Source organism: Elephas maximus, chromosome 13 (assembly GCF_024166365.1).
Source record: "Elephas maximus indicus isolate mEleMax1 chromosome 13, mEleMax1 primary haplotype, whole genome shotgun sequence".
In the NCBI taxonomy this organism is placed as follows: domain Eukaryota; kingdom Metazoa; phylum Chordata; class Mammalia; order Proboscidea; family Elephantidae; genus Elephas; species Elephas maximus.
The window spans coordinates 83,284,748-83,299,950 of NC_064831.1; the positions used below are offsets into that span (position 1 = coordinate 83,284,748).

Genomic DNA, 15,203 nt, shown 5'->3' on the forward strand with positions numbered 1-15,203 from the left:
TTTGGGGTGGAAGTTTGTTAGAAGGAATTTTGAAAGTCTAAACATAATTCATCCTTGGGTTTCTCCCTTGTCTCCAGGCTTGTTTCTGCCTCCTCAAAGAATGCTAATAGATGGTCCGATTTCATGTTCTCTTTTTTTCAGAAAGTATGTTGTGCTTCGTCCAGATCACTGGGATTTTAAAAAGTGCTCAGTGATATGACTTTTCATTATACATTCCCCCCAAATGGCACTGGAAGTGATACTTCCTAGGTAGGTGGTGGTGGTGGTTCCTGTTATGCACTGAATCGTGTCTCTCAAAATGATATGTCTCAGTCGTAACCCCTGGTACCTATGAATGTGACCTTATTTGGACATAGGATCTTTGCAGATATAATCAAATTATGATTAGGATGCGCCCTAAATCCAATGACTGGTGTCCTTTTAAGAAGGTCACGTGAAGACACAGGGACACACAGGGAGATGCCACAGGAAGATGAAGACAGAGACTGGAGTGATGCAGCTGTAGCAACTAGACCAATGAGCAACATCATGATAAATGGAGAAAAGATCGAAGTTCTGAAGGACTTCATTTTACTTGGATCCACAATCAATGCCCATGGAAGCAGCAGTCAAGAAATCAAACAATGTAATACACTGGGCAAATCTGCTGCAAAAGACCTCTTCAAAGTGTTAAAAAGCAAAGACGTCACTTTGGGGACTAAGGTGCGCCTGACCCAAGCCATGGTATTTTCAATTGCCTCATATGCATGCGAAAGCCGAACAAGGAATAATGAAGACTGAAGAAGAAATGATGCACGTGAATTATGATGTTGGCAAAGAATACCAAACATACCATGGCCTGCCAGAAGAATGAACAAAATCTGTCTTGGAAGAAGTACACCAGAATGCTCCTTAGAGGCGAGTATGGCAAGACTTCGTCTCACATACTGTGGACTTGTTATCAGGAGGGACCAGCCCTGGAGAAGAACAGTAAAGTGGAGGGTCAGCTTGGTAAAGTGGAGGGTCAGCAAAAAAGAAGAAGACCCTGAAGGAGATGGACTGATACAGTGGCCGCAACAATGGGCTCAAAAATAGCAGCGATTGTGAGGATGGCGCAGGAGCGGGCAATGTTTCGTTCTGTTGTACACAGGGTTGCTATGAGTCGGATCCGACTTGACGGCACCAAACAACCAAACAGCTGCAAGCCAAGGAGCACCAAGGATTGCTGGCAACCACCAGAAGCTAGGAGAGAGGCATGGAACAGATTCTCCCTCAGAGTTTCCAGAAGGAACCAATTCTGCTGACACCTTGATTTGGGACTTCTGGCCTCCAGAACTGTCAGAGAATAAATTCCTGTTGTTTTAAGCCAACTGGTTAGTGGAACTTTGTTATGGCACCCGGGAAACGCATCCGATTCCTTTCGTGGGTAGGAAGAACGGTGTACGAGCCTGTGGACACAGGCCCTGTGTGTGGAAGGACAGCTGTACCTTTCAGCCACCAGGACATCACTGCCAATCCTTAAGTATCACCACTCCCCTCCAGGGGGCTCCAGGAAGAGCCGTCCATAGAACTTCCCTGATCTGTCTGTTTCCACAACCATTTGGAGACAACTTCCTGGTTTTCTTCCAAAGCATTGTGAGTCTTGCTGTCCTACTCTGCCATTAAGAGCTTCTTTATTGTTGATTTGGGGGGCAGTGGTAGTTCAGTGGTAGGATTCTCATCTTCCACGTGGGAGACCGAGGTCGAGTTCTTGGCCAATGTACCTCATACGCAGCTCCCACCCGTCTGTCAGTGGAGGCTTTCGTGTTGCTATGATGCTGAACGGGTTTCAGTGGAGCTTTCAGACAAAGTCGGGCTAGGAAGAAAGGGCTGGTCATCGACTCCTGAAAATTCGCCGATGAACTCCCTAGGGATCATAATGGTTCAATCCCATTTTATATGGGGTTGCCATGAATTGTGGTGACCTGAGGGCTGCTAACAACAACAACAACACTGTCGATTTAGGAGATTCTTACAAAGCGTTCTTTGAATCCTTTTTGGCCTATCTCACTTTCTTAGCTTTTTCCTGAGAGCTTCCTTTTTCTCTGTGTGTGAGGAAGATTTCCTTTGCTTCTTAGGTGCTCCCTCCCACCATGAGGGATATACAGACCTTATTCTGACATTTGAACCATATTGAGAAACACGCATTTCCTGATATTCTCATAGTTCTGGTCTATCTAGAAACTGAAGAAGTATCTCACCTTCTATTTGAATTTGTTCAAATGGATTTAAAACACATTAGTAGATTTTGTTTGCTCCTGGATATGTCTTTAAATGTATGTTACAAGATTAGTAATATTTTTTCCCACACAAGCCAAATTATTTTCATTTATCCTTTTTCTGTTCTACTCACTGAACAAGCACTTGCTGAGTACTTGCTCTGGGCCAGGCTCGGAGATGGGTCCTGGGGATTGTGGGTTGAGTGGCCCACAGCCAAGTCCCCTCTGGGAAGGCCAGTGGGGTAGTCAGATATGGAGACAAATAATCTCAGCGCAGTGCAGTGAGTACCCTGAGAGGAGTGTTTATGGGGTGTCTCGGGCACCCCCATGTTTACTCCTGATCCTCCATTTACTACACACCACCACAGGCCTTTACGAAATTCGCAAGTCTCTGTTGGTGACTTCTTTAGCAAACTGAACCACTGCCAAGCCTGACCTCACCAGCACCAGACGTGCAGGGTTTGGTTTGGTGACGTCTACGTGATCCACAGTGCTCTTCTTTATTGGCATTAGCTTCATATCATCTGAAACAACCTCAGTCACAATTTCACCTCTTGGACATTCCACGTCAGACTGCCCCCTGGGTTAGCTATCATGCTAATGAGTCCACATTCAGAAACTGAGTCTGAGAACTTTCAGGGCTGGGGATCAGCTTGGTGTGGGACATCATTATGGAGTGGTCCTCTTAACCTTCTGGAAGCACACCCCTGCTGACAGGCACAGATATATTCATGGTACTGAGAAAGGGATTTTTTTTTTTTTTTTAAAGAAAACACGAGAACAAATCTTTCTAGACTCTCAGTTTCCTTCAATCTAGCTTCAAATTTATTTAAAAAAATTCAAACAGTACTATAGGCACACGCTAAAAAATCAGTTTCCTGTTATATGAAACCAGGTCACTGGGGAGACTACTAACAGCTTCTGGTGCATCTTTCCAGACATTTCCATGTGTATATAATCACACATAAAATGTGTCTGCCTATCTCCAAAACTAAACCAAAGTCGTTGCCATACAGTCAATTCCGACTCATAGCGACCCTATAGGACAGAGTAGAACTGCCCCATAGAGTTTCCAAGGAGCGCCTGGTAGACATCAACTGCTGACCTTTTGGTTTGCAGCCACAGCTCTTAACCACTAAGCCACCAGGGTATCCCTCTCTCTATCTAGCAGTGGATAATTTCACCAAAAACCATGAGCCACTTCCTTTGCTGGTTTGCGACTGCTCCCTCCCCAGCGAGCACTTTCCACTTTATTTTCTCATGGGGTGATAATAGTCCTGTGAACCCTCCACCATGGCTGGACCTAAGTAGTCAGAGAAGAGCAGAGTTCACCAGCCAAGGGCATGTACAGACGTATGAACGGACAGAATCAGACACAGGAGATTCCACGGGAGGGATGCTTTTCAACAGCTGCGTGTGCTCCTCTTCTCGGACGTCAACTCCTGGCTAGAGACATGTATCCTGTCCCTTCATGTTAGGAAGTCAGACAACTCACATTTAACTCTAACTTACACTGCAGGAGGTAAGTGATCTGCCTGGTCACCCAGCTGGCTTGGGGTGGAGCAGCTTTTGGCCGAGTCTGGGTGACACCTGCTGCCACGCCACCTCTAATGAGCCCACGAGCTCCTTCCCAGGCATGCAGTTTTCTGGCTTTCTCTCTGCCTCTGTTAACTCTAACTCTTCTCCATTGTACACACTCATCCTCTTGCTCAGAACAGATGCAAGGATGCCCTTTCTGCTCTTCTTGCTTTCCATTCCCCTGAGCTGCAGCCTGGAAAGCCCAGTGGCGTAGTGCTTCGATGCTGCGTCTGCTAACCAAAGGGTAGCAGTTCGAATCCACCAGTCACTCCTTGGCAACTCTATGGGGCAGTTCTGTTCTGTCCTATCGGGTCACTGCGAACCAACTCGATGGCAGTGAGTGGTGGCGGTGGTGAGCTGCAGCCCAGGCTGGGCTTGAGCCTCCCAGATGATCTGCTAGCTCCTGGGCCTGCTTTTCTATGGTGCTTGGATTTATGCTCCTCTTTCCATCTTTTTTGCACCTGTCCTTCTGGACCTCTGGGCTGCTCGGTAAGCATCTGCAGCAGCCACGTTTTTTCTTTAGATATTTTCCCCGTTTCTTCCTACTGGGAGGACAGGCGAACATGTAACCGGAGTTTCATGTATGAAAGTCTCTCTTCCCCCAACTCCCTGTGAGCCTCCTGTATTAGACTCCAATCACACTTATCACCTGGTCTAAACCCCAGAATAAAACAAAATCTGTTGCCGTTGAGTCAATTCCAATTCATGGTGACCCCACGTGTCTCAGAGTAAAACGGTGCTCCATAGGGTTTTTCAGCGGCGTAATCTTATGGAAGAAGACATCCAAGTCTTTCTATCACTGCGCTGCAGGGTAGATTAGAACAGCCAACCTTTCAGTTAGTAGGTTAACTGCTGCACCATCCAGGGGCCTACTATCTGGTCTACAAGGTTGCAATTCTTCTGCATATAAAGCCCGCTACTCTTCTGGGTACACAGTAGGAAAGGAATAAGCATTTGTGAATCGCTCAATTGTCAGTGTTGAGACTTTCAAGACATTGCAGGGAATACAGAGAAAGAGACCTGGGATTTGGTGTTGGTTCTGCCTCCAGCTTTGTGGTCTTGTCCTATCTCTGGATCCTCAGCTTCTCAACCTGCAAAATCATGGGCCTGGCTGCCTTGGGGATCTTCTCACTGCACAGTCTCATGTTTTCAGGGATCCAGAGAACGGGTGTTGGCTCTGTATTTAACTGGCCTTGCCCACACCTCACTTGGAGGACCCATTCTGGGGCCTCATCTGTGATGTTTCTGGATTCCCCAAGAGAAAATGTTGCTGAGCAAGTATGAAATATTATTTGAGGAGTGATATCTTTATGTTTTAGAATGTCAGCATGAAATTCCTCAGTAATCATCCCCAAACAATACTACTGTGTACCTGAAACCACACCTTAAAAGCATTTGGTAATGTCCTGTCATTTTCAAGCAGCTTGATACCCACACAATAGACACCAGCTCTTTGTGAAAGACAAAAGACCGTGTAGCCTTTACCTCTCACCAGTCCAGTAAGTTCTTGGGAGAAGAACCAGCTTGGACCCATTTATCCACCAAATGGCAACTGTCTGAACTGACAGCGAGTCTGTGTCTTTCTCTCAAGTATGTTCCAAAGGCTGGAGCATTGGGACTAGTGAACAATTCTGGTGCCAAGTGCAAATACCAAGGACATTTAGCAACAGGAACAGATAACCAAGTTATTCATCAAGTTCAAAATTGTTTAGAATGGCTAATACAACGCTGAAATAGAGAAGATCTCCAGACGATGGGAGGTGGGGAAGAACGCCAATCCAGAAAGAACAAACGTGTCAATTTATGCAACATTCTCCTCTACCGTCATCATTTATTTTAAATTTGTGGGAGGCTGAGGGAATTTCTTCACTTCTGCATTAGAGGCAATACAGCACAATGGCTAAAAACATGTACTCTGAGCATGGACTCTCAAGACCTCAGTTACCTCATCTGTAAAATGGGAACATACTTGTACCCCCCTCAGAGGATTGTTGTATTAAACGGGTTAATACAATAATAAATCATTTAGAACAGATGCCTGGCACAGAGTAAATGTACACATTAAGATATGTTGTTGCTAGTATTTATTTTATATCCTGGTTAAGGAGGTCCTGGGTAATGCAAATGGTTCACGTACTGGGCTGCTAACCGAAATGTTGGAGGTTGCAGTCCACCCACAGGTGCCTCGAAGGAAAGGCTTGGTGATCTACTTCTGGAAACCCTGTGGAGCACAGTTCTACTTTGACACACACCTGGAGTTGCCATGGGCTGGAGCAGACTTGAGGGCAACTGGTTTTGATTTTATCACGGATAAGAACTACTTGTTTGAATAGTAATACAGTGTCAATATGATCGAGAGTCTCTGTGTGGGATATGGGGAGTCGTTTTCAGAACTCCCCAAGGGCTCCTAGGTAATTTTGACTTCCAGGTGGGTTCGAAGTGCTTTATGAGTTATTCTCAAAACCTGTCGAGCCCCCTTTCTGTGAAAAGTTCTCCCAAGTAACTGTAGAGTCCTCTCAACAAGCTCACATGGTGGGAACGGTCCTCTCCATTTCATAAACGAGGAGACTGAAACTCAGGGAGGTCAAATGACTTGTCCAACGTCATCAAGAATGTAAACAGCAGCGCAGAGGCTCCAACCCAGGCTTTGCGATACCAAAGTCAGTGCTTTTCCCACCAAATCACAGCTGCTTCTTATCTTTACTCAGGGCTTATATTTTTCTGTCAGTCAAATAATATGCCCCATATGTATACAATCATTGATCATGCTTTAAGAAAGGGAGTATGTTTAGAGATCTACTATTTCCCAGAAACAAACAAAAAAAAGTAAAAATATCTTAAGAAAAAATTTCCCTGATGCTCCTTTCCTTCTAAAAACTTAGGAAGTTGAAATAATTATAGAATTCTTCTTTATCTTAATGGTAAATGAGAATTTTTTAGGTCAAAGTATTCATTTAGGACTTATCTGGCCTTGACAGCCTCTTAATGATAGCTCAGTATTACCCAACATGAAGATGGTTAGGTAAATCTACCTATCGTATAAGATCGCTGCAGTCGCTGCAGTCCACAAGCCATTCTCAGCATGGGTCAAATTCAAGGCCAGGTGGGCTTCTACCCCTGAGGTTCACCACAGGCCAGGGAAGGGAAGGCTGGAGCACCATTTTGGCTTGGGCTTGTCTTGCCCTGGTTGACTCTTGGCCCAGGCTCATGGGGGCAATATATTTCCTACCAGGCTTGGAGTTAGTTGAGCCTGTCAATAGAATCCATTTTCTCATGAGAAAATCAGAAACCTAGAGTTTAGGGATCTCCTTTCTCAAAATACCCCCACAGTGAAAAATAAAAGTAATGTAAAACCCTCATAGCATGGAAAAAGCTGGCATTTAACTCTTCCTTGCCATGTGATCTTGAGTTACTCAAAGGTGCAAAACCAGGCATGCTCCAGGATATAAGGGAAGCAGTCTGAAGTCAGCGTTTTATCTCATCTCAGTATCAAACTTATATTAGTGACACTGACTGTTGTATAACAAACAAAATGAAATTCTCACAAAGTGCAAGTTCTGGGGCAAAAATGACCTGCCTAAGTGGACCCCTGGTGGTGCAGTGATTAAGGGCTCAGCTGCTAACCAAAAGGTCGGCAGTTTGAATCAGTCGCTCCTTGTAAATCCTATGGGGTGGATCTACTCTGTCCTTCCTATAGGATCGTTGCTACGAGTTGGAATTGACTCGATGGCAACAGGTCTGTTTTGTTTTGTTTTGTTTTGTTTTTAAACTTAGCAGTGAGTGGTTATCATGAACCTGCAAATGTTTCCAGGGGAGTCTGGCCTCTAAGCTCTGCGTTGCTTTTTGCTCTGCTTACTGTGTATAAATGGAAGCCCATCTGAGAAAATGCAATAGCCTTAAAAAACCTATTTATTATTTATACTTCACCTCCTTCCATAAAGGATATTAAATTAAATTTAAATGAAAGGACATTATACACCAAAAACTTCCAAACAAATGTTAATTATTCTTTTCAAGTTACCAATTGTTTTGAGGAAATCCTGTAATTTTTATATGAGTCTGTGAATGAAACTGAGCCCTGGTGACACAGTGGTTAAGAGCTAGCCTGCGAACCAAAAGATCTGCAGTTCGAATCCACCAGCCACTCCTCAGAAGCCCTGTGGGCAGTTCTACTCTGTCCTTTAGGGTTGCTGTAAGTCGGAATCAACTTGACGGCAACGGATTTGGTTTTTGGTGAATGAAATATGCATTTCTGAGTGCTCTTGAGATGATCAGACACAAGCCTGTGTGGGAGAAGCAAGTATCCCACAGACATGTTCTAGCAAGGACAATTTATTCTTCAGGGTGCCACTGTGAGGAGCTGAAAATGCACACGGGTGGCAAGTTTTCAAGGAACTAAGAGCATTTGTCCAGCAGATGTGTTTTGATCAAGCCTCTTTGACAGCCAGAATTTGAACAGGTAATGAAATTCTTGCAAGGGAAAATCAACCAGCAAGGTCTTAGGGCCTTACAAGTGGGTAAGCTTTTACGTGGAAGAGAATCAAACTTTGTGAAAGCACCTTAAACGACCTGATTTCATGGTTTCTAAATAGACAGTCTGGAGGGGAGAGACACCATGGTACACATCAGTTAGTGTTACTGACTGAATTGTGTCCTCCCAGAATATATGCTAAAGTCCTGCTTCCTATATCTATGATCCTGTTTGGAAATAGGATTTTCTTTATTATGCTCATTAGGGGTGGGTCACTTCTGAGTCATAAAAAGAGCAGACTAGATACAAATACACACACAGGGGAAAGACAGATGCCAAGGAGGACCAAGGGACTCTCCGGGCAACCAACGAGAAAGAATCCTCCCCTAGAGCTGATGCCCTGGTTTGGACTTCTAGTTCCCCAAACAGGGAGAAAATAAATTCCTGTTCTTTAAAGCCATCCACTTGTGGCATATTTTGTTATGCCAACACTAGTAAACTAAGAAAGTCAGGAAATGCATAAAGTTTAATGGAAGAGAGAATTCTAGAGGGTCTGCATTGTGGCTGACATAGTATACATATACACCACGTTGTATATATATAATATATATACTATGTTGTGTATATATAACTATATATATGTATACACACACACACCATATTATAAGCACTCTTGGTCAATAGACATTGTTATATATATAACATGTTATAAACATCATTGGCCACAATGCAGACCCTCTAGAATCGCATACACACACACCCACCCACACACACACACAGACACTACACAGACTAGAGATCTACTTCAAGGGAATGGCTCTCACAATTGTGGGGGATGGCATGTCCCAAATCCATAGGTCAGGCTGCAGGCTGGAGACCTCTGCAGGCTCACGGGATTGCGGGGTTTGGTGAATTCAAAATCTGCAGGTCAGGTGGCAGGCTGGAGACGTCTGCAGGCTCACATCTCAAGATCCAGAAGTCAGGAGATGAGAAAAACGTGGGGTTGAGAATGAGAGCAAGATTTGCCACAATATCCATTTATATTCTGGAGGCAGACCACATCTCCATGGAAACTCCCCTTTCAACTGACTGGTTGATCACCTCAGATCACATCGTGGAACGTGATTACATTACATTACTGAAAAGCAACCAGTCCAGTGTCTGCCAAACCACTAAGAATCATAGCCTAGCCAAAAAGAAAAAAAAGCCAAGGTGACACAAAATTAACCACCCCAGTGGGTAGGTCTTTATAGGTTTGTATGTTTCTAACTAACCTGGCTGGAAGCAGCGAGGCTCACTGTGAGGGCAGCTTTAAAACTCCATGTCGATGTCAAGGATGCTGAGTACCTATTCACTGCATTTTGCATCTCCTGATCTAATTTGTCCCACAAATTAAACACATCAGGAAGGAAGTCAGTATTCAAAACACTTATACAGAAGAAAAATTGTTAACACCATCCTCAAAAAGAAAAATACGCTAAGAATAAAGTAACGGAATTGAAACGCTAAAGACTTAGGCAGAATACCTCTGTTTACAAGGGAAGAAGAACAGAGTACTGTTAGGAAAAAGGACAAATTGTTGCCAGGGTGGAGTCCCTGGCTGGCTCCAATGGTTAAGCACTGGACTACTAACAGACAGGTTGGTGGTTCAATTCTACTTAGAAGTGCCTTGGAAGTAAGGCTTGGTGATCTGCTTCCAAAAGGTCAGCACTGAAAACCCTATGGAGTGCAGTTCCACTCTGAACACATGGGGTTGCCGTGAGTTGGAATCCAACTGACGGCACTAACAACAACATCAGCCAGGGCAAGTTCTTGCCAAGGCCTTGGATCTAAGATTCAGCATTAAACACCTAACTGAAGAGAGCCCTGGGTTACCAAACAGGACTTGATGTAAGAAAGGTAATTCAAAAATTGTATCTGTTCTTTGAGAGGTCTGGGGTGCTACCTGATAGCAAGGCATGTGTTTGTTACTGGTGACAGCCTAGGAAGATGAAAAAATAAAAAATAAGGAGAACTACAACAGATTAGTGCTAAGTGATGTTCTAATGACTCAAGTCAATACGTTTTGAGGCATTTTTACTCAGAGGCTGTGCTGATACCTGCTTTGTCCCGTGAAGGACACAGAATCCACTGGACTTGGTTTTGCCTTACCAGATTCTTGACAGGATCTTTTGTTTTTAAGTTTTGGCCTGCTTTTCAGACTCTGGCAAATCCAGGGAGTCTTGATCCCTGCGAGCTCTGCATCTCATAGCATTGCTTTAAACAATTGAAAACCAAGACAGAAACTCAACCGGCAATTCTGTAATTACTCCCTGCATATAAACTGTGTTTGGTATTCTTTCGTTCTTCACTGCAGTAATCTGGATGTAACAATTTTATTAAATCAGGTAGGTACAGTGCACATTTTTATGTTTGTCAATTAGCAGTGACAAAAAAAAATTTTTAATGGGGCTGTAAAATATATTTACGTATACTTTGTCTATTCCTGCTCAAATTTCAAAATTTCTTCGTCTTTCCCCTGCCCTTAGGATTTTAAAGTTTCACACTCCTTTGGCATTCTTACCTCCTGACTCCTAGGTTCTAATACAATACAGCATTTTCTATGTATAGGACAGACCTGGCTAAGAAACCAGGCATCCTTTTTAAAGAAGTCTTATTCATCTGTCACCGAGGAAAACAACTTCTGTCTGACCTTGTACGTATACTTGTGTGTTGGTTAAGCCAGTCCTTAAAATTTTTCCACTGCCCTGTTTATTGCTCCCTCCAAGTTCTGTTGCTAAGGGAAGAGCCATTGAAACTGAGCCGTCACTCTGTCAAAATAAGAAAAAGAGGCACCTGTCATTTGGATTCGGAAGAGGCCTAGCAATCTGCTTCCCAAAGGTCACAGCCTTGAAAACCCTATGGAACGCAGTTCTACTCTGCAACACGTGGGGTTGCCACGACTCAGAATCAACTCAACAACTGGTTTGTGTCTTGGTTTGTCATTTCAATGGGGCTGGATACAAGATAGGCAGGAAAGCTTGGCGCCTCCCTTCTTCAGGTTAAACTAATGTTCAGTTAAGTCTGTCGAACGAATAAACAATGGCTGTTTAAATAGCAAAGCTGTTCTCCTAAAGGCCACAAGAACACCTCAGATACAAGTTATTTGAACTTATCTTTGAGATATTATAAATCAAGTTATGAACAGTTAACTTTAAGGGGTAATGCCTTTTCATTTCACCTAACTAACAGATTCCAATTAGCCTGCACTGGTTTCTGAGAGTCTCCAGTCCCCACTGCTTGTTTTTGCTTGATTTCCCTTCTGTATGTCCTGACTTCTGGATGCATCGGTGACTGTCTCCTCACACACCATACACTGCATGCTTTAAGGCGTGACCACATTTTGCCACTATACTTGGTAAAAGCAAGTACTTGGGTTTAATTCATTTGGTAGTGAGGTTGTAGGGGGCGAAACACTGCAGACCAGCAGGACCCTGGCTACGGGCATCCTATGCCTGGCTTCGCTGGTCATCCGTCTCTTCTGTGAAGTGGAAATAATAGCTCATGTTCTTGCCCGCTTCCTGGAGCAGCGAGGCTCACCGTGAGGGCGGCTTGAAAATTTATGCTAATATGCTCAGTACCTAGTCACTGCACTCTGCACCTCCTCATCTAAGAATTCCTGTATTTGCCCCACGCAGGGCTGCTGGAGAGTCAGTCAAGGGGTGATGTTAAACAGGAGGTCCCCACACTTCCATTTCATATTATCATACACGCTAAGCAGTTCATGCATTGGGAGGGTGTTTAAGGGGAGAAAGCAGACAGGTTTCTTAGCAAAAGTCAGAGACATCCTTCCTGCCGAAGATGCCAGATTACCGTAAGAGCCCTTTCGACCCAAGTCTGGTTATTTAATAAACCCCTGTGAATGGGGAGATCGTGAGGCAGCGTGGGTGGTAAGGGCAAAAGCTGTCCGCCGTCCAATGTATCTATTCTGAGTGTAAGCACCTGTCAGTCACCTGGTAGGGAAATGATAGGAGCAGAGCACTTGAGAAAAGGAGGCAGGAACCCCACTCAGCAATCCCCACAGCTCAGAGCATCTTAAGGGGCAAAAGGTCTTTATTACAAGAGAACACCATGCTGCCCTACACAAGGAACCAACGTGCCCTTCCGAATAGGAAGAACTCAGCTCCTTGCTAATATCCTCTGACCTGAGAGGTGGCAGCAAAAACCAGCTACAGAAAACGTGGAGCCCAGTGAATGACAGGGCGCCCCACCCAGACAGAGCCTTTGTCCTTTCTGCTTGTCGCCGGCAAAGTTTGGCCCAGTTGTTAATTGGAGATCACTCTCCCTGTAAAAAGGAGCCCTGGTGGCACAGTGGTTAAAGTGCTCGGCTGCTAACAGAAAGGCTGGTGGTTCGAACGCACCAGCTGCCCTGCAGGAGAAAGATGTGCCACTCTGCTTCTATTCTGTCCTATAGGGTCACTGGAAATCCTATGGGACAGTTCTACTCTGTCCTATAGGGTCGCTTTGAATCAGAATGGCCTCGAGGGCAGTAGGTTTGGGTTTTGGTTTTACCTTATAAAGGGGGCTTGCTTGTCACCTGGTGTGGGAGCGGCACAGCTGGAAATCCTTCCTTTCTTTGTGCAAAAATACCATTTTCAGTCAGCCCTTCTACAATACATTCTCTCCTTGCAGCAACTGGCAAGCTCTCCTTCAGCTGTCCTCCAGATTACAGACAAGCTCTTTCTAAGGGTTCACAGCTCAAGAGCCAACTGAAAAATCACCTCTCTGTGACACGCAGGAGAAGAGCAAGAGCTGTGCATAGGTTTTGAGGGATCTCTAACATAGACACCCAAAAAAGGGACATCATCTGATGGCAACTAACGTGTTTTTTGCCCGAGGAACAGAAAGCCCAATGTGGAAAGTGACGGCGCTCCGTGGATTGACAGCCCGCCACTCAGTGGGACCCACAATTCTGGCCCTGGAGCCTGGCGTGCTGAGCTCGGCGGGGCCGTGGATACACGGAAAACAGCTCTTTCCTGGCCGCAGGGGCTAGTTCCCCACCTCCCCAGCCGGCGTGTTCAGGAGCCTTCTACTTTGAGAACACCCAACTTCTTTGCTTAAAAGGAATTCGCAGCTCACCATTTCCGCTAGATGGCGCTCTGTCCCCTAATCCGTCCTCAATACACCCAATTTATAAAATAAATACAGTCCAACGCCTTCTGAAACCACACCACATAATAGCAGCTCGCAGGCACCCATTAAAATCTCAATTTGGGGGAATTGATTCTACCTCCGAGCAAATCTAATGCAATTACATTAACAGGCTGCAATCAGGGATTACATCCAAGCGTTCCCCCACGTCAGACCTCCCCCTAAATACACCTGTCCCCGTGTCCCAGCCGGCTCCCTGGGATGCGCGACGGTGCAAGCCAGGCACCGAGTCGTCGCCGTGCCCTGTACCCCCGTCCCCTTAGGGACGTCAGCCTTTCTCGGGGATCCCAACCGTTAGCGCTCAACCCAAGTCCCGCACCTCCCCGTGCGCCAGAGCGCCCAGGCAGAGGGCCGCTGGGACTTGGCGCCGCGCCGCGCGCTGAGCCGACGCCCCCGGGGGCAGGCGCTCACCCCGCAGCTCCGCAGCTGGTCCGCGCGGCCGGGCGCAGAGCAGGAGGCGGGGGCCCGGGCGACGCAGGCCAATGGCGGTTCACGGCGGGACAGCACAGGTGGCCGGCTCCGTCGGCGGCTCCGCGGCCCGGGCGGAGCGGCCGCCCGAAGAGGAGGTGGCAGGGCCGGAGAAAGGGGGCGCCCGGCTAGTACACAGTGGAAGGGACGTGCGCCGGGTTTCCCCAACTTCGCGCGCTGCCGGCTGTCGGGGGAGAGCATTTTAGGTAAAAAAAAAAAAAAAAAAGCGCAAATGCCAAATCACACAAAGTTTCCTGCCAAGCGCTAAAGCGACTGCGGTGCAGTAAAGCTCCAAACCCACGCAAAACCCAAACACATTGCTGTCGAGTCGATTCCGATAAGCAGGGGGTAAAACCGGAGTGAAGTAGAGGAGCACCAAACCATTGCCACAGCGCCGGCAAGTGTCGCCGCGCCTAGGGGATGTCAGCTGCCCGGTCCGCCCCGCGGCCGACCCGCGCTTACCTTGGCGGCTGCATGAGCTCCTGCAGCCCGCGGGGGGTGGCGCTGGCGGGGCTGCAGGCTAAGAGGGGGTGCCGGGGCGCTGCTCGTCTGCCCCGGGGCAAGGTGGGAGGGGCTCGGCTAGCACTCGCCCCCGCCGCCCCGGCCGGCTCAGCAGCTGCCCGGGGCAAGTCGGCTGCTCCCGGGCTGCATGTCTGCGAGCGCCTGGAGGAGCCTTCCCCGGCCCAAAGGCTCGGGCGGCGCAGCCCGCGCTCGGGAGACAACTGCTGAGCGGGGCGGCCCGGGCAGGCCCCCTCCCTCGCCCGGGCCCCGCCCGCAGCCGCCGAGCGCCGCGTGGGGAGGTTCGTTTGCGCGCCGAGGGGAGGGGGCGGGCAGGGCGCCCCGGGCGCGGGCGGGGGGCGAGCGCGGGCGGGGCCGGTGGGAGGGGGCGGGAGAGGGGGGATAGGGTGCGGGCTCGAGTTGCCCCGCCCCGCCGCGGCCCCACCCTCCCGCATCAGCACCAGTTGTTTGGATCCGGGAAAGGGTGCATAAACCGGCAAGACTTTCCCTAAGCGCACGGGTTACGGGGGTACGGGCGGCAAGTGCGGCCAACCTCGGGGCGCCTCCAACTTTCCGAATCCCCCGCTGGAACGCCGTGAGAGCTAGATTTTCGCCTTCGACTCCTTAGCGCCCGAAGGGGAGCTCCTCTGAGGTTTCTGGAGAAGGCAGCTACATCCAGGGGAAATGGTGCTGCGATCTGCAGAAATGCACCTTTGTTCTATTGAGATGTTATTTTTGTTTAAGAATTTCCTTTTAAAAAT

The 15,203-nt window shown here is 47.2% G+C and overlaps 1 protein-coding gene across 2 annotated transcripts in view; it reads right to left on the reverse strand.

Annotated features, from left to right (window-relative positions):
- The window catches only part of RGMA (repulsive guidance molecule BMP co-receptor a), a 52,960-nt gene extending 38,279 nt beyond the window's left edge, over positions 1 to 14,681 (reverse strand). Inside the window, exon 1 of one of the 2 annotated variants that reach the window (XM_049905964.1) lies at positions 14,407 to 14,681. In XM_049905964.1, coding sequence (XP_049761921.1) covers positions 14,407 to 14,420 — 14 coding nt within the window. In that variant the 5' untranslated portion in view covers positions 14,421 to 14,681. Of the gene's footprint in view, positions 1 to 13,887; positions 14,052 to 14,406 lie in introns of those variants that run through there. The other variant, XM_049905965.1, reaches the window with a different exon arrangement.
- Between the last annotated feature and the right edge of the window lie 522 nt (positions 14,682 to 15,203).